Source organism: Thermobia domestica, chromosome 12 (assembly GCF_964235325.1).
Source record: "Thermobia domestica chromosome 12, izTheDome1.hap1.1, whole genome shotgun sequence".
NCBI lineage: Eukaryota > Metazoa > Arthropoda > Insecta > Zygentoma > Lepismatidae > Thermobia > Thermobia domestica.
The window spans coordinates 202,307,963-202,334,581 of NC_137465.1; the positions used below are offsets into that span (position 1 = coordinate 202,307,963).

The 26,619-nt window shown below is 39.0% G+C and overlaps 1 protein-coding gene across 5 annotated transcripts in view; it reads right to left on the reverse strand.

The window, feature by feature from the left end:
* LOC145666935 (retinol dehydrogenase 12-like) overlaps positions 1-26,619 on the reverse strand; it is a 311,781-nt gene that overhangs the window by 165,590 nt on the left and 119,572 nt on the right. For all 5 annotated transcript variants that reach the window (XM_081734546.1, XM_081734544.1, XM_081734542.1 and 2 more), the window contains exons 5-7: positions 22,723-22,902; positions 20,342-20,448; positions 17,612-17,701 (exon numbers count right to left, since the gene is read on the reverse strand). In XM_081734546.1, the coding sequence (XP_081590672.1) occupies positions 17,612-17,701; positions 20,342-20,448; positions 22,723-22,902 (377 nt within the window). The remainder of the gene's footprint in view (positions 1-17,611; positions 17,702-20,341; positions 20,449-22,722; positions 22,903-26,619) is intronic.

A 26,619-nucleotide genomic window follows, 5' to 3' on the forward strand; every position in this document is an offset into this window, starting at 1 on the left:
CTGTTACCAAATCTTCAACCAGTAACACTAGATCCTTACTAGAAACAAGCAAGAGTTCATGCAAACTCTCCACTTAAAATACTCTTCTGCCAGTTGCTCGTTCTCATTCATCTGTTACCTAATCTTCAACCAGTAACACTAGATCCTCACTAGAAGCAAGGAAGAGCTCATGCGGACTTTCCACTTCAGACACTCTTCTGCCGGTTACTAGTTTTCATTCATCTGTTACCAAATCTTCAACCAGTAACACTAGATCCTTACTAGAAACAAGCAAGAGTTCATGCAAACTCTCCACTTAAAATACTCTTCTGCCAGTTGCTCGTTCTCATTCATCTGTTACTTAATCTTCAACCAGTAACACTAGATCCTTACTAGAAACAAGCAAGAGTTCATGCAAACTCTCCACTTAAAATACTCTTCTGCCAGTTGCTCGTTCTCATTCATCTGTTACCTAATCTTCAACCAGTAACACTAGATCCTTACTAGAAACAAGCAAGAGTTCATGCAAACTCTCCACTTAAAATACTCTTCTGCCAGTTGCTCGTTCTCATTCATCTGTTACCTAATCTTCAACCAGTAACACTAGATCCTCACTAGAAGCAAGGAAGAGCTCATGCGGACTTTCCACTTCAGACACTCTTCTGCCGGTTACTAGTTTTCATTCATCTGTTACCAAATCTTCAACCAGTAACACTAGATCCTTACTAGAAACAAGCAAGAGTTCATGCAAACTCTCCACTTAAAATACTCTTCTGCCAGTTGCTCGTTCTCATTCATCTGTTACCTAATCTTCAACCAGTAACACTAGATCCTTACTAGAAACAAGCAAAAGTTCATGCAAACTCTCCACTTAAAATACTCTTCTGCCAGTTGCTCGTTCTCATTCATCTGTTACCTAATCTTCAACCAGTAACACTAGATCCTTACTAGAAACAAGCAAGAGTTCATGCAAACTCTCCACTTAAAATACTCTTCTGCCAGTTGCTCGTTCTCATTCATCTGTTACCTAATCTTCAACCAGTAACACTAGATCCTCACTAGAAGCAAGGAAGAGCTCATGCGGACTTTCCACTTCAGACACTCTTCTGCCGGTTACTAGTTTTCATTCATCTGTTACCAAATCTTCAACCAGTAACACTAGATCCTTACTAGAAACAAGCAAGAGTTCATGCAAACTCTCCACTTAAAATACTCTTCTGCCAGTTGCTCGTTCTCATTGATCTGTTACTTAATCTTCAACCAGTAACACTAGATCCTTACTAGAAACAAGCAAGAGTTCATGCAAACTCTCCACTTAAAATACTCTTCTGCCAGTTGCTCGTTCTCATTCATCTGTTACCTAATCTTCAACCAGTAACACTAGATCCTTACTAGAAACAAGCAAGAGTTCATGCAAACTCTCCACTTAAAATACTCTTCTGCCAGTTGCTCGTTCTCATTCATCTGTTACCTAATCTTCAACCAGTAACACTAGATCCTCACTAGAAGCAAGGAAGAGCTCATGCGGACTTTCCACTTCAGACACTCTTCTGCCGGTTACTAGTTTTCATTCATCTGTTACCAAATCTTCAACCAGTAACACTAGATCCTTACTAGAAACAAGCAAGAGTTCATGCAAACTCTCCACTTAAAATACTCTTCTGCTAGTTGCTCGTTCTCATTCATCTGTTACCTAATCTTCAACCAGTAACACTAGATCCTTACTAGAAACAAGCAAGAGTTCATGCAAACTCTCCACTTAAAATACTCTTCTGCCAGTTGCTCGTTCTCATTCATCTGTTACCTAATCTTCAACCAGTAACACTAGATCCTCACTAGAAGCAAGGAAGAGCTCATGCGGACTTTCCACTTCAGACACTCTTCTGCCGGTTACTAGTTTTCATTCATCTGTTACCAAATCTTCAACCAGTAACACTAGATCCTTACTAGAAACAAGCAAGAGTTCATGCAAACTCTCCACTTAAAATACTCTTCTGCCAGTTGCTCGTTCTCATTCATCTGTTACCAAATCTTCAACCAGTAACACTAGATCCTTACTAGAAACAAGCAAGAGTTCATGCAAACTCTCCACTTAAAATACTCTTCTGCCAGTTGCTCGTTCTCATTCATCTGTTACCTAATCTTCAACCAGTAACACTAGATCCTCACTAGAAGCAAGGAAGAGCTCATGCGAACTTTCCACTTCAGACACTCTTCTGCCGGTTACTAGTTTTCATTCATCTGTTACCAAATCTTCAACCAGTAACACTAGATCCTTACTAGAAACAAGCAAGAGTTCATGCAAACTCTCCACTTAAAATACTCTTCTGCCAGTTGCTCGTTCTCATTCATCTGTTACCTAATCTTCAACCAGTAACACTAGATCCTCACTAGAAACAAGCAAGAGTTCATGCAAACTCTCCACTTAAAATACTCTTCTGCCAGTTGCTCGTTCTCATTCATCTGTTACCTAATCTTCAACCAGTAACACTAGATCCTCACTAGAAGCAAGGAAGAGCTCATGCGGACTTTCCACTTCAGACACTCTTCTGCCGGTTACTAGTTTTCATTCATCTGTTACCAAATCTTCAACCAGTAACACTAGATCCTTACTAGAAACAAGCAAGAGTTCATGCAAACTCTCCACTTAAAATACTCTTCTGCCAGTTGCTCGTTCTCATTCATCTGTTACCTAATCTTCAACCAGTAACACTAGATCCTCACTAGAAGCAAGGAAGAGCTCATGCGGACTTTCCACTTCAGACACTCTTCTGCCGGTTACTAGTTTTCATTCATCTGTTACCAAATCTTCAACCAGTAACACTAGATCCTTACTAGAAACAAGCAAGAGTTCATGCAAACTCTCCACTTAAAATACTCTTCTGCCAGTTGCTCGTTCTCATTCATCTGTTACCTAATCTTCAACCAGTAACACTAGATCCTTACTAGAAACAAGCAAGAGTTCATGCAAACTCTCCACTTAAAATACTCTTCTGCCAGTTGCTCGTTCTCATTCATCTGTTACCTAATCTTCAACCAGTAACACTAGATCCTCACTAGAAACAAGCAAGAGTTCATGCAAACTCTCCACTTAAAATACTCTTCTGCCAGTTGCTCGTTCTCATTCATCTGTTACCTAATCTTCAACCAGTAACACTAGATCCTTACTAGAAGCAAGGAAGAGCTCATGCGGACTTTCCACTTCAGACACTCTTCTGCCGGTTACTAGTTTTCATTCACCTGTTACCAAATCTTCAACCAGTAACACTAGATCCTTACTAGAAACAAGCAAGAGTTCATGCAAACTCTCCACTTAAAATACTCTTCTGCCAGTTGCTCGTTCTCATTCATCTGTTACCTAATCTTCAACCAGTAACACTAGATCCTCACTAGAAACAAGCAAGAGTTCATGCAAACTCTCCACTTAAAATACTCTTCTGCCAGTTGCTCGTTCTCATTCATCTGTTACCTAATCTTCAACCAGTAACACTAGATCCTTACTAGAAGCAAGGAAGAGCTCATGCGGACTTTCCACTTCAGACACTCTTCTGCCGGTTACTAGTTTTCATTCACCTGTTACCAAATCTTCAACCAGTAACACTAGATCCTTACTAGAAACAAGCAAGAGTTCATGCAAACTCTCCACTTAAAATACTCTTCTGCCAGTTGCTCGTTCTCATTCATCTGTTACCTAATCTTCAACCAGTAACACTAGATCCTTACTAGAAGCAAGGAAGAGCTCATGCGGACTTTCCACTTCAGACACTCTTCTGCCGGTTACTAGTTTTCATTCATCTGTTACCAAATCTTCAACCAGTAACACTAGATCCTTACTAGAAACAAGCAAGAGTTCATGCAAACTCTCCACTTAAAATACTCTTCTGCCAGTTGCTCGTTCTCATTCATCTGTTACCTAATCTTCAACCAGTAACACTAGATCCTTACTAGAAGCAAGGAAGAGCTCATGCGGACTTTCCACTTCAGACACTCTTCTGCCGGTTACTAGTTTTCATTCATCTGTTACCAAATCTTCAACCAGTAACACTAGATCCTTACTAGAAACAAGCAAGAGTTCATGCAAACTCTCCACTTAAAATACTCTTCTGCCAGTTGCTCGTTCTCATTCATCTGTTACCAAATCTTCAACCAGTAACACTAGATCCTTACTAGAAACAAGCAAGAGTTCATGCAAACTCTCCACTTAAAATACTCTTCTGCCAGTTGCTCGTTCTCATTCATCTGTTACCTAATCTTCAACCAGTAACACTAGATCCTTACTAGAAGCAAGGAAGAGCTCATGCGGACTTTCCACTTCAGACACTCTTCTGCCGGTTACTAGTTTTCATTCATCTGTTACCAAATCTTCAACCAGTAGCACTAGATCCTTACTAGAAACAAGCAAGAGTTCATGCAAACTCTCCACTTAAAATACTCTTCTGCCAGTTGCTCGTTCTCATTCATCTGTTACCTAATCTTCAACCAGTAACACTAGATCCTTACTAGAAACAAGCAAGAGTTCATGCAAACTCTCCATTTAAAATACTCTTCTGCCAGTTGCTCGTTCTCATTCATCTGTTACCTAATCTTCAACCAGTAACACTAGATCCTCACTAGAAGCAAGGAAGAGCTCATGCGGACTTTCCACTTCAGACACTCTTCTGCCGGTTACTAGTTTTCATTCATCTGTTACCAAATCTTCAACCAGTAACACTAGATCCTTACTAGAAACAAGCAAGAGTTCATGCAAACTCTCCACTTAAAATACTCTTCTGCCAGTTGCTCGTTCTCATTCATCTGTTACCTAATCTTCAACCAGTAACACTAGATCCTTACTAGAAACAAGCAAGAGTTCATGCAAACTCTCCACTTAAAATACTCTTCTGCCAGTTGCTCGTTCTCATTCATCTGTTACCTAATCTTCAACCAGTAACACTAGATCCTCACTAGAAACAAGCAAGAGTTCATGCGAACTCTCCACTTAAAATACTCTTCTGCCAGTTGCTCGTTCTCATTCATCTGTTACCTAATCTTCAACCAGTAACACTAGATCCTCACTAGAAACAAGCAAGAGTTCATGCAAACTCTCCACTTAAAATACTCTTCTGCTAGTTGCTCGTTCTCATTCATCTGTTACCTAATCTTCAACCAGTAACACTAGATCCTTACTAGAAACAAGCAAGAGTTCATGCAAACTCTCCACTTAAAATACTCTTCTGCCAGTTGCTCGTTCTCATTCATCTGTTACCTAATCTTCAACCAGTAACACTAGATCCTCACTAGAAGCAAGGAAGAGCTCATGCGAACTCTCCACTTAAAATACTCTTCTGCCAGTTGCTCGTTCTCATTCATCTGTTACCTAATCTTCAACCAGTAACACTAGATCCTCACTAGAAACAAGCAAGAGTTCATGCGAACTCTCCACTTAAAATACTCTTCTGCCAGTTGCTCGTTCTCATTCATCTGTTACCTAATCTTCAACCAGTAACACTAGATCCTCACTAGAAACAAGCAAGAGTTCATGCAAACTCTCCACTTAAAATACTCTTCTGCCAGTTGCTCGTTCTCATTCATCTGTTACCTAATCTTCAACCAGTAACACTAGATCCTTACTAGAAACAAGCAAGAGTTCATGCAAACTCTCCACTTAAAATACTCTTCTGCCAGTTGCTCGTTCTCATTCATCTGTTACCTAATCTTCAACCAGTAACACTAGATCCTCACTAGAAACAAGCAAGAGTTCATGCAAACTCTCCACTTAAAATACTCTTCTGCCAGTTGCTCGTTCTCATTCATCTGTTACCTAATCTTCAACCAGTAACACTAGATCCTTACTAGAAACAAGCAAGAGTTCATGCAAACTCTCCACTTAAAATACTCTTCTGCCAGTTGCTCGTTCTCATTCATCTGTTACCTAATCTTCAACCAGTAACACTAGATCCTTACTAGAAACAAGCAAGAGTTCATGCAAACTCTCCACTTAAAATACTCTTCTGCCAGTTGCTCGTTCTCATTCATCTGTTACCTAATCTTCAACCAGTAACACTAGATCCTTACTAGAAACAAGCAAGAGTTCATGCAAACTCTCCACTTAAAATACTCTTCTGCCAGTTGCTCGTTCTCATTCATCTGTTACCTAATCTTCAACCAGTAACACTAGATCCTCACTAGAAACAAGCAAGAGTTCATGCAAACTCTCCACTTAAAATACTCTTCTGCCAGTTGCTCGTTCTCATTCATCTGTTACCTAATCTTCAACCAGTAACACTAGATCCTCACTAGAAACAAGCAAGAGTTCATGCAAACTCTCCACTTAAAATACTCTTCTGCCAGTTGCTCGTTCTCATTCATCTGTTACCTAATCTTCAACCAGTAACACTAGATCCTTACTAGAAACAAGCAAGAGTTCATGCAAACTCTCCACTTAAAATACTCTTCTGCTAGTTGCTCGTTCTCATTCATCTGTTACCTAATCTTCAACCAGTAACACTAGATCCTTACTAGAAACAAGCAAGAGTTCATGCAAACTCTCCACTTAAAATACTCTTCTGCCAGTTGCTCGTTCTCATTCATCTGTTACCTAATCTTCAACCAGTAACACTAGATCCTCACTAGAAGCAAGGAAGAGCTCATGCGAACTCTCCACTTAAAATACTCTTCTGCCAGTTGCTCGTTCTCATTCATCTGTTACCTAATCTTCAACCAGTAACACTAGATCCTCACTAGAAACAAGCAAGAGTTCATGCGAACTCTCCACTTAAAATACTCTTCTGCCAGTTGCTCGTTCTCATTCATCTGTTACCTAATCTTCAACCAGTAACACTAGATCCTCACTAGAAACAAGCAAGAGTTCATGCAAACTCTCCACTTAAAATACTCTTCTGCCAGTTGCTCGTTCTCATTCATCTGTTACCTAATCTTCAACCAGTAACACTAGATCCTTACTAGAAACAAGCAAGAGTTCATGCAAACTCTCCACTTAAAATACTCTTCTGCCAGTTGCTCGTTCTCATTCATCTGTTACCTAATCTTCAACCAGTAACACTAGATCCTCACTAGAAACAAGCAAGAGTTCATGCAAACTCTCCACTTAAAATACTCTTCTGCCAGTTGCTCGTTCTCATTCATCTGTTACCTAATCTTCAACCAGTAACACTAGATCCTTACTAGAAACAAGCAAGAGTTCATGCAAACTCTCCACTTAAAATGCTCTTCTGCCAGTTGCTCGTTCTCATTCATCTGTTACCTAATCTTCAACCAGTAACACTAGATCCTCACTAGAAACAAGCAAGAGTTCATGCAAACTCTCCACTTAAAATACTCTTCTGCTAGTTGCTCGTTCTCATTCATCTGTTACCTAATCTTCAACCAGTAACACTAGATCCTTACTAGAAACAAGCAAGAGTTCATGCAAACTCTCCACTTAAAATACTCTTCTGCCAGTTGCTCGTTCTCATTCATCTGTTACCTAATCTTCAACCAGTAACACTAGATCCTCACTAGAAGCAAGGAAGAGCTCATGCGAACTCTCCACTTAAAATACTCTTCTGCCAGTTGCTCGTTCTCATTCATCTGTTACCTAATCTTCAACCAGTAACACTAGATCCTCACTAGAAACAAGCAAGAGTTCATGCGAACTCTCCACTTAAAATACTCTTCTGCCAGTTGCTCGTTCTCATTCATCTGTTACCTAATCTTCAACCAGTAACACTAGATCCTCACTAGAAACAAGCAAGAGTTCATGCAAACTCTCCACTTAAAATACTCTTCTGCCAGTTGCTCGTTCTCATTCATCTGTTACCTAATCTTCAACCAGTAACACTAGATCCTCACTAGAAGCAAGGAAGAGCTCATGCGAACTCTCCACTTAAAATACTCTTCTGCCAGTTGCTCGTTCTCATTCATCTGTTACCTAATCTTCAACCAGTAACACTAGATCCTCACTAGAAACAAGCAAGAGTTCATGCGAACTCTCCACTTAAAATACTCTTCTGCCAGTTGCTCGTTCTCATTCATCTGTTACCTAATCTTCAACCAGTAACACTAGATCCTTACTAGAAACAAGCAAGAGTTCATGCAAACTCTCCACTTAAAATACTCTTCTGCTAGTTGCTCGTTCTCATTCATCTGTTACCTAATCTTCAACCAGTAACACTAGATCCTTACTAGAAACAAGCAAGAGTTCATGCAAACTCTCCACTTAAAATACTCTTCTGCCAGTTGCTCGTTCTCATTCATCTGTTACCTAATCTTCAACCAGTAACACTAGATCCTTACTAGAAACAAGCAAGAGTTCATGCAAACTCTCCACTTAAAATACTCTTCTGCTAGTTGCTCGTTCTCATTCATCTGTTACCTAATCTTCAACCAGTAACACTAGATCCTTACTAGAAACAAGCAAGAGTTCATGCAAACTCTCCACTTAAAATACTCTTCTGCCAGTTGCTCGTTCTCATTCATCTGTTACCTAATCTTCAACCAGTAACACTAGATCCTTACTAGAAACAAGCAAGAGTTCATGCAAACTCTCCACTTAAAATACTCTTCTGCCAGTTGCTCGTTCTCATTCATCTGTTACCTAATCTTCAACCAGTAACACTAGATCCTCACTAGAAACAAGCAAGAGTTCATGCAAACTCTCCACTTAAAATACTCTTCTGCCAGTTGCTCGTTCTCATTCATCTGTTACCTAATCTTCAACCAGTAACACTAGATCCTTACTAGAAACAAGCAAGAGTTCATGCAAACTCTCCACTTAAAATACTCTTCTGCCAGTTGCTCGTTCTCATTCATCTGTTACCTAATCTTCAACCAGTAACACTAGATCCTTACTAGAAACAAGCAAGAGTTCATGCAAACTCTCCACTTAAAATACTCTTCTGCCAGTTGCTCGTTCTCATTCATCTGTTACCTAACCTTCAACCAGTAACACTAGATCCTCACTAGAAACAAGCAAGAGTTCATGCAAACTCTCCACTTAAAATACTCTTCTGCCAGTTGCTCGTTCTCATTCATCTGTTACCTAATCTTCAACCAGTAACACTAGATCCTTACTAGAAACAAGCAAGAGTTCATGCAAACTCTCCACTTAAAATACTCTTCTGCCAGTTGCTCGTTCTCATTCATCTGTTACCTAATCTTCAACCAGTAACACTAGATCCTTACTAGAAGCAAGGAAGAGCTCATGCGGACTTTCCACTTCAGACACTCTTCTGCCGGTTACTAGTTTTCATTCATCTGTTACCTAATCTTCAACCAGTAACACTAGATCCTTACTAGAAACAAGCAAGAGTTCATGCAAACTCTCCACTTAAAATACTCTTCTGCCAGTTGCTCGTTCTCATTCATCTGTTACCTAACCTTCAACCAGTAACACTAGATCCTCACTAGAAACAAGCAAGAGTTCATGCAAACTCTCCACTTAAAATACTCTTCTGCCAGTTGCTCGTTCTCATTCATCTGTTACCTAATCTTCAACCAGTAACACTAGATCCTTACTAGAAACAAGCAAGAGTTCATGCAAACTCTCCACTTAAAATACTCTTCTGCCAGTTGCTCGTTCTCATTCATCTGTTACCTAACCTTCAACCAGTAACACTAGATCCTCACTAGAAACAAGCAAGAGTTCATGCAAACTCTCCACTTAAAATACTCTTCTGCCAGTTGCTCGTTCTCATTCATCTGTTACCTAATCTTCAACCAGTAACACTAGATCCTTACTAGAAACAAGCAAGAGTTCATGCGAACTCTCCACTTAAAATACTCTTCTGCCAGTTGCTCGTTCTCATTTATCTGTTACCTAATCTTCAACCAGTAACACTAGATCCTTACTAGAAACAAGCAAGAGTTCATGCAAACTCTCCACTTAAAATACTCTTCTGCCAGTTGCTCGTTCTCATTCATCTGTTACCTAACCTTCAACCAGTAACGCTAGATCCTCACTAGAAGCAAACAAGAGCTAATGCGGACTTTCCACTTCAAATACTCTTCTGCCGGTTGCTCGTTCTCATTCATCTGTTACCAAATCTTCAACCAGTAACACTAGATTCTCACTAGAAACAAGCAGGAGCTCATGCGGACTTTCCACTTCAAATACTCTTCTGCCGGTTTCTCGTTCTCATTCATCTGTTACCTAACCTTCAAGCAGTAACGCTGGATTCTTACTAGAAGCAAGCAGGAGCTCATGCAGATTGTCCACATCAAACACTTCTCTGCCGGCTGCTCGTTCATCGGTCACCAAACCTCCAACCAGCAAAGCTGGATCTTCACTGGAGGTAAGCAGGGGCCCTTGTGGACCGTCCACATCATGCACTCCTTTGGTGGTTGTCAGTCCTCCTCCGACTCAACCAAAAAATCTTATCTTCTCGATGTCAATTAGAGATTCTGACATCCTCTCCCTTCAAGCAGAACTTACTTCCGAAACGGCGCCCTCCAAAGAACAAAGGCGAACATAGAGTGAGGAAGTAGTGTAAGAGTGTCCATTATGCAATATTATCTACAGTAATCCATCAATAGAAGACTGGACCAAGTGCGCAAGATGCCATGAATGGTGGCATGAACAATGCACATCATATAAAGGAGTAGTCACCTTCATCTGTGATAATTGTTAATGCTCTTTTGGGCGCGTACTCTTGCCCCTTTAATTTCGTACTCTTGCCCCACATATAGGGGCAAGAGTACGAATTTGAATGTTTTCATTTTACGAATTATAGTTCCTCCAAGGGCAGAGGTATATAAAAGTTGAGTTCACATTTCGTAAAGGAGAGTTCAAGTGTTGTGTTACATCTAAAAATTTTCCGTTGTAATTATTTTTTACCAAAATATATAAGTTTAATTAAAATTTGCGTACTCTTGTCCCCTTTCCTATATAGTTTTAGCGCTCGCTTTGCTAACCTTTGTTATATTTATTCCCATGATATTTTTTTCTATTTGCAGATTTCTTTCTGATTCAGTAAATCGTTTAAAAGAAAATACTTTCTTATTGTTAAAAGATGTATTCAAAATTCAAGTTACTTATTGTTATTAAAGGTTGCAATGTACTGTACATATCTAACTACTGCAAAACCTGTTACTTACTTTACTGGTAGTGCAACAGATAACAGACCTTGTAACACATGTTTTGCTGGACGATTACAGAAAAGCAAACAAGACTAACCTTCAACTAGAATTGACTTGATAAATATTATCGTTACTTTCTATGAAGGTTAAGAGGCCAAAGTTTCCAGGGGAAAAAATGTTGAGAATGCTCCAAGAACATTGCCAAAACGAACTTAAAAAGAATGGAGAGATGGAGCGGGAAGGATAACTGTCATTGTTCCTAGATGTAAAAGTAAATCTTTTTATCAGCACCTTCTTCTCTTTCTCGTCAGTAGACAGCCAATCAGTGGCCACCGGTTACTATTTGGTGCCAAGTGTTCATTATCCTTTTAGATATTGATCAACACCAATATGATTTCTCTATGATTTAAGGTTCCCGAGATATGGCTCCTTAAATCTCTGGAAGTCGGTCAGTTTTTGGCCAATATCTCGGCAACGGTAAGAGTGAAGCGAAAACTTTAATCACTTTCTCTAATAGTTTTTGATGTTCTATCGAATGCAGGGTTCAAAATTGAAAGAAATCGGAAATAACAGACAGACACACAGACATAGAGAATTCAGTAACGAACTTTTTAAGTTCGTTGAAAAACAACTTTTAAATTAATACTAACTGTATGGTCTATAGAACCTGGAGGTTCAATGCCGAATTCGCAAAAGCTGTTCATTAACTTCTCTCTTCAGCCAACTCGAATCAGTTTCTATTTTCTGTTCTCTTCCTGCGAGGTGCGTCTTAATATTGTCTTCCTACCCGCGCTTGTATCTTCCTGGTTTTCTTTTACGATTGAGTTTTGCAGTTAGAATTTTCAAAGCATTTCTATTTTCTTTCATTGTTCTACGTAATCTGCCTATTAAAGACATTCTAGACTTAATGACCTAAATAATGCATTAAAATATTTGGCAATCGTTAAAACGGGAGTTGGCCAAATACACGTTCTACTTCTTAGTAAAAACTGTCGTTTATTTCATCGTCCTTAAAAGACTGTTATCACTTAAAAAAGTTATTTTCTTATTTCTGAATATTGATTAACCTGTATAGTTTAGAAGTTAATGTGTTTTGAATAATGATTTCTAATGACCTGTATACGACCTGTTACGAATGATTATCAATAAGAAGTCGGAACTGGACAATTTTTCAGCCACAATAATAGTGAATACCTAGTTTCTTATTAGATAATCGTTTATAACTCCAAAGCCCTTACTTGGCTCTGGGGTGGGTCAACAGAACCTTGATTTAGTTGGGAATTTATTATTTCACACCATTGAATAAGGCATCATACTTTAAACTCAAAGACTTCAGTATAGGAATAAATTAAATGAAAACTTACGAGGGGAAACGGAACACTAATAACCTATCTTAATTTGCGTTTATGTACTCACAACCGTTTCTCAGGCCCTTTTAAGTTTATTCTCTCTTTGTGCTTACTACACTCAAATAACATTCCGATCTTCACTGTGCGAGACCGGGTTCAATTCCCGTTAGAATTCATGTGATTCTCACCTACACTGAGCTAAGGGTTCACCTCCTATGTTGTCTGAACCCTGAAAAGGGACGGTAAACTGAAAACAAACTGATATAATAAATAAGGAACGCGCAGAACTGAGCGTTATAAGTTTTATTTTATTTATTTATTTATAATAATTTGGTTCAGTTTATAGAACTATTTCGTGCAGTCTACCGGATGTTCCCAAAGATGTTTCAGACAAATGTTCATTCCATTCGTAAAAATGGATCTGAAAAGGTAGGGGCACTGATGACGTTACGCCGTACCCCGTGCCTATCTTTGCCCATTATAATTTTTTTAGGAAGCGGGGAGAAGCCATAGATATTTCTGCAAGTGGAGTAACTTTGTCCTCCCGCGTTCCTCTCACTTTTACCCCTAGTTAACTCACGCCCTTTACAAAATATGCAGTACTTACTTGTAGTATATCACCCACTGCTTAAGAGACTTTTTTTTTTTTAAGAAAAGATGTGACACCAGCTTCCAAAATCATTGCGTCAGAAAAAGTGGGTTTTCAACCAACTTAAAAGAAGTAGGTTTTCAATTTGACCCATATAGCCTATACAGTATGTTTCAAAACAACACCAACAACGTCTGGAAGGTGATTACTGACATCAAGATAAGACAAAAAGTTTAGAACCAACTTGGATTCATAAATGCTTCCTTTCGGAGTTACAGACTGTCGAAAACATGAAAAAATGAACTTTAATGGTCCATAGCTCCAAAACTATAAGACCAACCGTAACCGGATCAAGACTATACTTAGGAAATATTATGTTCATGTTTTCGGCAGCCAATAACTCTGAAAGGAAGCATTTGTGTACCCAAGTAGGTCTACACTTTTTGTCTTATCTTGATGTCAGGAATCACCTCCCAAACGTTGTCGGTGTTCTTTTGAAACCTGTGTGTGTCTGTCTGTGTCTGTCTGTGTTTCTGTGTGGATGTGTTCTTGTTGACGCCTAACTTTGATGAAGATGCATCTATTTTGATAATTATTTTTATGCTTAAAACAATATTCTTCCATATAAATTTCATGACGATCTAGTAACAATCTTCGCAACAAGACCATGAAACATCGCAACGGGTGCTGTGTGAAAACTCTAATTAATCGACTTCAAAATGTATGCTCACGCATAACGTTGACATAGATTCACTGATTTTTGATGATTTCTTTTAAAGAGTAGCGGATATTTTCCCAGTGATCCCACATACATTTCATTAGGGTCTAACAGTAGTCTTAGGAGATAGACCATAAAACTACTTATTGATTTACAGTCTAATGGCGTAATTAATATTTTCATTGTATATATGCTCACGCGTAACTTCAACTTAGATGTAACGATTTTGACTATTCTTCGTTTGAAAAAGTATACTGTCTCCCAGTATCCATTTAGATTTTTATCAAAGGGTGATTACAGTCTTTGGAGCTAAACTGTGAAAATCCTTAATAGCTGCTAATTAACACTGTGTTTGTGTTTATGTACAATTCCGTTACCCGTAGACATTTTTTCTTTAAAATATTTGCTCATTCATATTTCATAGATCGACTCATTTTGCAAGAAGTTAGTATCCACTTTAGTCTATCTAACTAAACTACAGGAGTAATAAAAAAAATTAATAAATTAAACAAGCTTAAAAGAAAAATAACCGGCTTCGCAAATACACTAAAAATCAGATCTTTTTAAACATAACAATATTAACCAACTTCGACAAAAATGTAAAAAAAAACAGAAAATAATAATAATAATAATAATAATAATAATAATAATAATAATAATAATAATAATAATAATAACGCTTAAAAGCAGAAAATAATTAATTACAATTATCTATACAAAATTTTAAAGTCTGTCCCAAGCCAAGAAATGAATGACTAACATAAACTAAAATATGTTTAGATTATAATTTTATGAGACTTTAATTTGATACCTTAGCACTGAGTTCAAAATCTTTTATAGATAATAAGCACCCCGGACAAAAATTTAGTCACTCCCCTTGGTACTTACGTTAATACCGTGTAGCGCCCTCCTGGCCTGGATAACCGCCTGGATGCGGTCATAAAGGAAGTCCACAAGAGTCTGCAAGGCCGTCACATCAAATTGAACCAACTCACGGAGGATAAGATCACGCAATTGCACCAAACGCCGGGGATGCTGATGTCAACGTTTCACCCGCTGTTCCAACTGGTCCCACAGACGCTCAATTGGGTTGAGGTCCGGCGATTTTTCGGGCCATTCGATGTGTGGTAGGGTACCTGAGTGTTCCTCAAACCAGTCACATATGAGTCCAGCTCTGTGAACCCTGCTGTTGTCGTCTTGAAAAATGGAGATGTCTATAGCAAAGTCATCGCGAAGAAAGTTACTGAAGGGCAACACCTACTCGTCCAAGATGTTCAAATAAACGTGCTGGTTCATGTTCGTGGACATCTCAATGAGCAGGCCCACCCCATAGTACGAAAAATACCCCCAGAACATGACAGACCCACCCCCGGCCTGCATCTGACCTTCCACACACTGCGGGTGAAATGCTACATGTGGCTGTCGGTGGACACGACGCCGGGCGTCATTCGAATATAGGCAAAATCGTGATTCGTCAGACCATATAACACGGTGCCAGTCTGCTACTATCCATGTTTGATGGTTATTGGAACATTGCAGACGAGCAACTTTATGTGCATGTGCGAGCAGTGGTCTTTTGCGAGGTACCCGACTCCATATGTTCATCGCATGCAGTTCCCATCGCAATGTTCTCTCGCTGACAGGTTGGACTGGGCCTGCATTCACGGACTGCAGTAATTCTTGGCGGGTTTGGAAGCGATTTCGATTCACAAGCCTGGCAACCCGTCTCCGGGCTCGATCTGTGAGGATTTTTTTTCGAAGACAGCTCTTGCGTCGTGTTTCATGGCCACGTGTGTTACACCACTGCTTGTAGACACGTTGAACAGTCCGCCGCAAAACACCAACAAATCGGGCAACTTCCATCACTGTGTTTCCATGGGAACGGCCACACACGATTGCAACTTTTTGCTACTCCGTCACGTTCGCGCTCTTCCACATTTTACCGCACACTCGCTGCTTCGATCGGTTCTGTGTCACTCCACAGTAATGCCCTCTGATCGCCTCGAGGCAGTGTAGGCACGTTTGGCCATGTGATTCTACCAATACGCTATCTGTACCTGTTTGCCGACGCAGCCTTACTCTCGCGTGGGGGTGACTAGTTTTTTGCCCGGCGTGCTTAGTAATGAATCTATCTCAACGCAAATTCTCGTTCGTTGAAACTCAGACATTCTGCACACCTGACCACAAAAATAATCAACAATGAATTTGAACCAGGTGTGGTGAACGAGTGCATCATATGCCGTTGAATTGTAAAATTTTGTGACAGCTACGAATTGAAAACTAAGCTCTTCAGCCGTAGACGGAATCAGAATGTGATTCACCCTTCCAGAACACTTAATGGTGCCACTAGAATACCTTTAGACCGACTCCAGGCTGAAATTATTGTCATTATCAAAAGTAAAGACCAATGGTACCACTAGCAAAATACCCGAGTTAGCCGGTACCACAGATACTGACAATTACCATATTATGATGAACTCCTGAGGAACACTGTTTAAAAATACATTCGGAAACGTACTCGTGTAGTTGCATACGAGTTAGACATACAGAATACCACTATCATTCTATAGGTACACGTAGTTGGTAAGATGGAATCCTTGATCTCATGGGTGCCTTATGAAGTGAACCCGGCGAACAAGAATCGCCATCTGGAGGTGTGTGGGGAGGAGGAGTGGTCGATTTATTTATTTTATTCATACGCTCGTTCCGTCATCTGGCCATTACTGGCACCTATGGTTTTAAGCCCATCATATATGAAAGATGATGTTCTTTGGCAAGCATATTCTCCGAAAAGGGAGAAGAAAGAAACGAATGGGGAAGGAAGAAAGCGGCGTTGGATCTGTACAGTATGTTAGGTAACATCCCGGTATTTTCTGGTGTGAATAAGGAAAGTCTTATTCAGAATGAGTGATCTGAAAAAAGATTTTCCATTTTTTAAAGAATATCCCGACAGCGAATCAAACCAGTGGCTGCTGTCACAAAAGGCAAAGGCGTTAGCGACCAAACTACGCTCTTGTCCTCTGGGTGTTTGAAATAGCATGGAAAGTTTTCTCAATCTACGTCCAGAAAGTAAGTTCCGTTTGGTAATAAAACTAAATTGTGTACAGATACAGAAAAATTATTTATTGCACACAATTCTACAACTCTTAAACTACTTTTCCACATAACTGCCGAAATTTTGCAGGCATTTGTCATAGCGTGGCACAAGGTTTTGTATACCTTCTTCATAGAAGTTTGCCGCCTGTGTCTTCAACCAGTTGGAAACAGTTTCTTTCAGCTCGTCGTCATTGTTGAAGTGTTGACCGCCAAGCATACCATATTCCATACCGAGAGCGAGTAAACATCGCAAATTTGCTGATAAATTTCACTTGGTTTCACTTTCCTCGCATTCAGAATCACCGCTCTGATTTCACAAGCGGCGGGATTTTCAATCAACACCGACATTGTAAACAAGCACAACAAAGCGTTCGTGACTGACAGCGATCTCCGAATGGCGCACGTTTCTTCTCCTTGATACAGAGCGTTTACCGCGCATGTGCGGAACTGTGATCGCAGCGCTGCAGCGGAGATAAATTGAAACAGAACTTACTTTCTGGACGTGCTATGTAATTGTCACTTTTGATGAAAAATGGATCTTCCACGGCAATCCTAAATGGTCAGCTACTGTATAGTGACGGCAAACATCTCCGACAGCTACTGTTTATCATACCAGGGGCAGGTGAGGATTTCTTAGCATCGCAGATTCTTTTACCCAATCGCTCCCTGAGCGGTCTACAGCTGAAGACTACTTTGACCTGCCTGGTATTGTAGTTTCATGTTTAGGCCTTTGAAGGCAACATTCCGATCGCAATAACTAAATACATGAAACACAGTAAAAGTAAGAAATTAGTATCAGTGGAGATGAATAATATTACTAGTTACCTCACAGTCTTCAAAATACTGGCCACTCACTGATTCGACGTCATCCTCCACCGCAAGGTATATCTGTGTCACTGCTCCCTGCTTTGGTGTCTGCAGAAAATAAACAAGAGTTTAAATTGCATTACCTTTAAATATCAGAAAATAATAGATAAATGCTCACATCCCTACAGCATTATTCACAATTGAAATACCCTTGGGTGAATTAAGTTCTTGTGAAAAGACAGGAATTGCATTAGGCATCAAGAAAGATTTCTTTTAAAGTCTTATACGTTACAGTCCACTAAGTGGTATGGCTTTACTGATGCCTGTTACAAATGTATTTACTATTACTTCTAACTCCTTATACCTTGTGATAAATACAATCATAAAACATATTATTATAATTAGTTGTATACATTAATGGCAACATTATTACTTTTGTGCAAGTATACCAGGAAATGTTGGAATGAACGATGATGATGGATCACATCGGAATTGGTTTTGGTTTCCTAGATTAGAGTTCATTGGCGAATGTTTAAAGTAGTTTTCCAATTGCTTCACGATTCAAGTAAACATCCAATTGGCCATACCACCTATCGAACAAGGCACAACCAATACTGAGAACATGCAATACATGACAGCAAGTTTCCTTCATGAGGACCATCCTTACCCTCATTTCAGTACATGATTTTGGCGGAAAATGAGGATCAGGGTATCAATGGTATTTGAAAGTGAGGGAAAGTGAGTGGTGTAAGTATGAAGCGGTTGAGTAACAATGAGTGGACCAAATTATTTGATGGTTGGCCAACTCATGCAGGATGTACAGTAGTTTAACATCGCTGTCGCAGAATTAATTGAAGTACCCCGCCGAACATTTTAGTGATTTCGAGAAAAACAAGAAAAAAATTGTAGTATTTCCAGAGTACAATAGGAAAAAATAAAACCAGGTGTAAGCACCCGTGTCCAAGGGGGCCACTGAACTTTCAAAATATGTCCGACATTTTCCGTAGAGCACAATTTCATTGATAACTGGAAAAGGTCCAAGATATCACATGTATCGTTGTTCGGCGGGGTGCTTCAATTAAAAGTGTCTTCCTTAATCTAGACTGGATTTGGGAGCAGTTCGGAAGGCGAGTGCACAGTAAGAAATCGCACCCTCTCGTTTTCGTCTGAACCAATCATATAATTCTTCTACAAATGATGATAATATGCGGAGTTCAAATATAGAGATTATTTTAACTTATTCCTCACATTAGACGTGACATTAGTATTCTTCTTGTTCGTCATGAAAGGCATCACTTATAAGAAATAAGGTTCAAGAGCTGCACAAACAGATTCACAATACAGTGTATAGTTCAATTAGTTTAAGAATGAGGTTGAGCAGACAACTGCCGATCTCGAGCATGGCGATCACGCCATTCCCATATTTCAAGCAAGTATTAGCTGCCTGTGGTGCAAGTTTACGAAGGCAGAAAAGAACTGTGAGCGAGGGGAAAATTGGGAGGCAGGTCCCTGTCAATGTCATTAGCTTCGGTTCTGGGTAATAGTATACATGAGAACGTCGTGATCTGCGTTTCTTCTGTGTTCTATTACCACTTCTACATGAAATACCATAAATTTTCTACGTAGTGCAATAATAAGAAGTATCCATGTGCACAAGACATGCAATATGCGTTAAATTCCCCCCCTTACACACACACATAGTCATAGATAAAGTACAAGGGCACTACACATGCAGATATGAAGTACAGGTACGTTCTGTTTTATTTTCATATCAGTCGATAAGTATATCAAAGTCGCTTTGTTACCCCCTTGGTAAGTTCGTAGATACTCAATGAATAATCCCTGAAAGTATGAGCGTCCAGCTCCTTCGGAAACTGACGCGGCTTTACGTATACTATATCCCGGTTCTGATCGCTTCCATCTTTTAAACATGCGTTAGGAATACAACGAATTATGAACAAACAAGACTAGATTTTCATTAGTAATAATTACGAATACAATTTAATACTATACCAAATTTTTCATTAGTTGCCTAGGACACTTCAATCCCCTAAGACGCTATTGTTTAAGACATGACAATATTATATAACAGCATTTTCGTGATGCAAACGCACATATACATAACGAGCGATAATAACAAAGTATAGAGCGAAGAGGCCGACAAACAACAATCTATTTCAACTGCTCATTATAAACAACATTCTTGTAATTTTTAATTTCGTTTTTTGATCTATCAGTTAATAGGAATTACAGAACTTGGTATAGCTTCAATAGAAACGTGATGTAAGTTCTTTAATGTACTCGTTAACAACTAGAAGAAAACGCAAGGTGAAGACGAAAAGGCAAATATCATGGTATGTTTGTTGATTTTGCTTTGGTATTTCCATTTGTAAATCCACGAGCTGCAACTTTGAAATTCATTTACAAGTTGGGTCGTCATTCCGTCACTCTGAACCCGCCATCCGAGCTGCTCCCAACTCTAGTTCTAAATGTTACCAAATAAATCTAATGGAGGTGCTCTCAGTATGGAAGACAGAACTGAGGTAAAATCGAGGTAAACCACCGTTACATTTCTTGATACAATGAGATAATTCAACCAAATTTTTTTTTAAAAATAGGCCTACACCACCATTCCTTATGTTTGTCATATTGGTTTGCTACATCTAAGAATTTATGGTCATGTAACGTGAAATTAAATTTGTCTGAAGATGTGCAGAATTTGCTGAACACCATTCCAGAAAAGCTTACCTTAAAGTAAGGAGTGACGAGACCTGTTATTAGTCTATCAAACAGATACGGACTGTTGAAAATGTCTGTTCTGACTCCTCCAGGATTTACGGCATTCACAGTTACACCTACCAAAACAACAGTATTATTTTTCCAACAAATGTTAGCTTAAAAAATGAGTGTTATTAAACAGTTCCTTGTTGTGCAGATAGGTTTTGATGGCAATAAATATTACGGAAATTGTGTAACAACTGGATGGAAAATAAGAAAGAAATTGTTCAGCGAAATGTGTTACATTTGTACACTTACAATGTTTTGAACGTGAAGTCACAATATTAAGTTTTATTTTGTTTTCGAGTCAGAGAAATATATTATTATAACTATGTTATAATATTTGTATAAATGTACGGTGCGGATTAAGACGAAAGAAGCCATTATGTTTATAAATATGCAATTAACATAAAAGTTTTGAGGTGACTGCACTGTGTTTTGTTGCTCATGCATCAGAATTAGAATACATTTGGTAAAAAAAAAAAAAAAAAGTCACACATAAGTAGAGGGAGGCTTGGTAAGCCAGAATACTGTTTTCCCAGAATACATCTGAACCACAGCCTGAAACTCTGGTCGTGCTTTTAATTCTCAGAAGTAAAAACCATAGCAAATATCTCCTTATGACAATCAGACAATGATAATTCATTCATTGTTTAAAATATACCAAAATGTAATGTGTGAACAGCAGTTTATTTACGGGCTACCATCGGTGATGGCTCAGCGCGGCAAATTTAAAAAACAACTTTTTTTTTTTGTATTCCAATTCTGAAATTTTCATAAATTTATAATGAATGCGTACATTCATATGACTCTTGTTTTCTGTGTTCGTAAATATACAAGTAAGTAGAATTTGTTTGCGTCGAAAGGGATGATTAAAATTTGACTGTGGTTAGGAAATTACATTCATCTTTTCTCGTATCGGGTATCGCTAAGGAGAAAAAGTTGTAATCATAGGTATCACACGAGTTGACTCGGCCAATAAGAATAATGTCCGTCCGGAGGTGTGAAGTTGTCTAAGTAGAAGGGATAACTGGGAAAGTTTCTTGCGACGGATTGCCTTCTAGTATGGTGATCAAAGGATTAGGAAACCGGTGGGGATGTGTCAGAAGTTCAACACAGTTTCAATTAGCCGTATAAGGCGTTGTCACTAGAATAGTGGCCTATGATAGAAATGATCCATCATCCTCTTCTACATTACAGCGCTGAACGCTTTGAAATATTGTGCAAACTTCTTCAATCATTAAGAACTTATAGCAGACATACAGTCTTTACGTTAAACAATGCTCACTCAAGTGCCATGCAAAGGATGGTGCAGGCTCTGCATGAATTGGAGTATGAAACCTTTCGCCACTCACCATATTTGCCAGATATCTCTCCCACTGACTATCACAGTTGAAGATTTGTTCAGATGGGAGACTTCAGATTTCTTTCGCTAGGGAATCTAATCGTTGGTTAGGAATGGGAGCAATGGATATGGTTTTAAACGGTGAATACATTGATTCGGCAGGATTGTAGTTTTATTTATTTATTTATTTATTTATTTATTTATTTTTAGCCTTTGAAAATAACGCATTCGGGGCTCACATTTCATTTGCATCACGGTAATAATAAGAAACTAGTCAACTGATCTACTTTATCTTCTATTTTATATTTGAAAGAAACAGCTTCATTCGAATCACCATTGCATTTGCCTTTCTATCATGGAGCCACGGTGGCTCGGTGGTACAAGACTTCCAAAGATTTCATTTCAATTTTGCTTGCTATCTTTTGTTTTCGTCTTATGTTCTTTAGAACTTTTCATGAAGTTTTTAATCATACTAATTTTCTATTTAGATTCTGCACTAAGAGTCAAAGTATATACACCTAATTTTGTTAGCTACTACCAAAACGCCATTTTCCAGTATGCAGTGCTCTCTACCTTTTTTCGAAGTAGATATTAAACAACCTTAGTGAAAGCCTAGTAAATACTGCTCTTAAACATCCGTTCCAGGTCACTCTCTCCTGTCCTATTCTAACTCTTGTTTTCGTATTCACAGATAGCCTATATAAAATTCCATCGTCCATGTTTCCTCAGCCATTAGAAAGCAAAATTTTAGTGCATTAAATCCACTTACATGTTCACTTTGTCCAGAAAAACAATTGTTTGAAATGAAAATGGAATGAGATATAATTTTTTTTTCTCCGAAAGATGTCATCACACGATCTCTTCATGAATCAAAGAACTTTTGTATAATTGCTGCTTTAGGTGGACACTCTATTTACAAATATTTAAGTTATACTTTGAAATAGCGTTACCTCACCGTCACCATAAATGAATGAAATGTTTTACCCATCAGCAGTCTCTCACTCACCTGTTCCTTCCATAGCGCGTGCCAGGTCCACAGTAAACATGTTGAGGAAAAGCTTGGAGAAAGGGTAGGAGCCAAAATGATCATCTTCTTCCAGAGATGACAAATCCCACCATTTTGGAACAGTGTGCAGTATCGAGCTCACGTTGATTATTCTACAAGATGGTGACGATTTGCACAAATCTTGAAAAGAGATGTTGAAAAAATTTTAGGACTCCATTACAAAGCCTAGGGCAAAGGACTCCATTACACAAAATTTTATAGACATCAGACGGGAAACTTCCAAAACTTTTAGAACAACGAAACGCGATTTTTTGAAAGCTAAAATCAAGGAACTTGAAGCTAATAGTAAAAATAAAAACATTCGGGACATGTATAAGGGGATCAACGAATTTAAGAAAGGTTATCAACCTCGTGCTTATATATTAAAAAAAGCTGAGGGAACAGTTCTCACTGATACAGATAGCATCTTAAATACAGAGATTGTTCAGCCTACGTTTGCCCGATTTCATTCCTTATCCCTCCTGGGCAGAATGGACTCACTCGACCTGGCTCGTGGCGTCCTGCAGTGTTCTGCAGTGGCTTCCTGGGAACGGAGTTGGTTTTCCGCGCGGACGACAATAACGCACAAAACAGGACCATTGTTATGAGTTTTGTGTTAAATTTGTTTCCAAGTGTGTGGGTTTCCGATATGTGACCAAAATACCGCCCAAACTAAGCCGGTTTTGAGAAGGCTATGTTGCGGCTTTTATGACGCGCACTTTAGTGTTTCTGCCATTAGAAAACAGTGCAAGAAGAATGGTTGCAATATCAGTTTAAGTGGAATAAAAATGTTATTAAAAAGTACGAAGGCAACGAAGCTCCACTATTTGGATCACCAACGAAGTTGCCTAGGAAGCGCAAATTCACCAAGTCCACCTCCACCATGCAGAGGAAACTTCGCAAAATGGCAATGCAAGAAAATCTGCCAACACATAGGTGTATGGCTAATCGTCTTGACGTGTCTTTAGGGACTGTGAGCCGGACGTTACACCATCAACTCAAGCTGAAAGAAGTCATGAAAGCTCGCAGATATCTTCTCATGAATGCCCACCAATAGGAACGAAAGTGTAACGCCCGGAATCTGTACGAACGGCTTCTGGCAAAGCAAAGGTGGATGTACGCCGTGACGCTCAATGAACCATGAATTTACCTTTCCAATTGGCAAACCGAGAGCCATCATGTACCGTGAGATAGGCGCCAAGAACTTCAGAAGGTGGGTCCGTGTCTGTAAAGAATCCTTCCCAAAAGGGATCATGGTCGTTACTGGCTACTGTTACCGAGGTGAACTGAAGATTCGTAGGGCGGCGAAGAACTGCAAAATAAATTCGCAGTATTTTCAGGAAAAGATCATGCGGCCCATCTACGAGCATGACATTCCAACAATGTACGGAAATGACGTCAATCTGATGTGCATTCACATGAACAATGCCTCATCACATACCTCACGATCGTCCCTCGTATTCTATAGGGAGATGGAGGAGGCAAATGGTATACAGGTGATACCTTTCAATGAGATACCTGTTAAATCTCCAGATGCAAGTCCTATGGACTATTGCGGATTTATTACTGAAGCGGGTGTTGGGAAAACGGCATGTGACAACTGTGGAAGGACTTTGGAAAGCTGTGCAAAGGAAATGGGACAAGATTCCCCTCCCAGTTCTTCAGAGAAGCCTATTACAGTGGAAATTACGCTGTCGGGCTATTGTTGGGAACCAAGGGAAACACATCGAGCACTTACGGACCTCGCGCCATAGATTCTTCTAAATTTTAGGTAGGTCGAAATTGGCCAAATGTAGACTGAACAACCTCTGTAGATGGAAAGATTTCTTTGACGATTTGCTTAACACGAAGCCAAAAATTAATGTGCGTGGAGAAAGAGAAAAACACATCACAGAAACATATATTCCAGAACCTAACAGAATAGAAGTGGAAATCGCTATAAAGAAATTAAAGAAACACAACTCTCTGGGTTTAGACGAAATTTCGGCTGAGTCAATTTTAGCTGGAGGCGACAAATTGTGGAAGAAGATATATAAACTCGTTCTCCTTATCTGGAAGAAGGAAGAATTGCCCCAAGAGTGGAAAGAATCTATCATTGTTCCAATTCACAAGAAAGGCGACAAAACTGACTGTAAAAATTCTCAAGACATTTCTCTTCTGTCAATGTCCTACACAGATGAAATTATTGGAAGTTACCAATGCGGATTTAAACGAAATCGATCAACTATCGACCAAATATATATCTTCGACAAATACTCGAAAGGAAGTGGGAATACAATATACCCTGGACTCGGTTAGGAGAGAAACATTGTAGAACGTTCTTACAGAATTTAGAATACCAAACAAGCTAGTTAGATTAATAAGAATATGTTTAAGTGAATCCCAAAATAAAGCCCGAGTAGGAAACATTTTGTCCACGAGCTTTCACGTCCAAAATGGCCTGAAACAAGGAGATGCGTTATCGCCATTATAATTCAACCTTGTTCTCGAATAACCCTATAAGGAAAACCAAAGATAGCAACCAGGGCCTAGAGTTGAATGGTGTTCACTAGGTTATGGCATATGCTCATGGTGTAAATTTAATAGGGGATGACAGAACAATAGAAAGAAATGCAGGGGTCTTATTAAACGCTTACAGCGAGATCAGTTTAGAAGTAAATGCAGAGAAAACTAACTACATGGAAGTTTTTTCGGGATCGTAATACGGATAGATGCGTTAAAATATTGAATAATACTTTAGATTAAGTGGATACTTTCTAATACGTAGGACCAATATTAACAGACGAAAATCATATTCGTGAAGAAATTACTATTCGACTAAAAGCAGGTAATTCGTGTTATTAATCAGTTCAAAATCTCTTGTCGTCGCTAATTTTGTCGAGGAATTTGAAGCTTAAAATACATAAAACGATAATCATGCCTGTTGTTCTGTGTGGTTGCGAAACATGGTCACTTACTTGGAAGGAACAACAAAGACTGAAAGTATTTGAGAACAAGATCCTACGACGAATATTCAGACCCAAGAGAAACGGGAATGGGAAAAGGCGGAAAGTTCATAACGAGGAACTACGTAATTTATACGGTTTACCAAACATTGTTAGGGTCATCAAATCTAGGAGGCTCAGGTGGGCGGGTCATATAGCTAGAATGGAAGAAAGTAGGAACGCTTTCAAAGCCTTAACTGGAAGACCAACCGGAAAACGACCATTAGGAAGACTTAGGCGCAGATAAGAGGACAATATTTAGATCTCGCAGCAATAGGAATACAAAGTAGAAACTGGATCCAATTGGCTAAGGATAGAAGTCTATGGAGAGCTTTTGTGAACGCCGCATTGAACCTCTGGGTTCCATAGGCCATAGAATTAGTTATTTAGTTAGTGTTATTACAAAGGCTATTGCCCAACTTTTATGACGATAAAAGCTTTTCATTACTTCAGTTTACATTCTTTACCTTTTAAAAATATTCTATGGAAATGCAAGAATGGTATCAGAACTCCTCTTCTTAATTTTCTAATAATTACAAGGTTTTTTTTTTTCATCTAAGCCTACGAAATCTTAATTAATTCGTAGAGTATCTATTAATAATGAGGAACATATCCACAACATAGACAAAACAATACAAGATGACCGCAAAATCAGTCCGTGCTTTGTAAATGGTACAACTTTAATATTAACAGCACTGTTCTGCTCACAGCAATTACATAACTTCATGAAATTTTTTGTGGAGTTGATTGGAATTATAAACACTCGATGTTCACGTCAACTGTTACGAGGAAAACATCGAAACATCCAGAAGATCGTTGAAGGTTGTGATTATTGGAGATATATCGACCAGGTCTTCGAGAACTCATCCGTGCA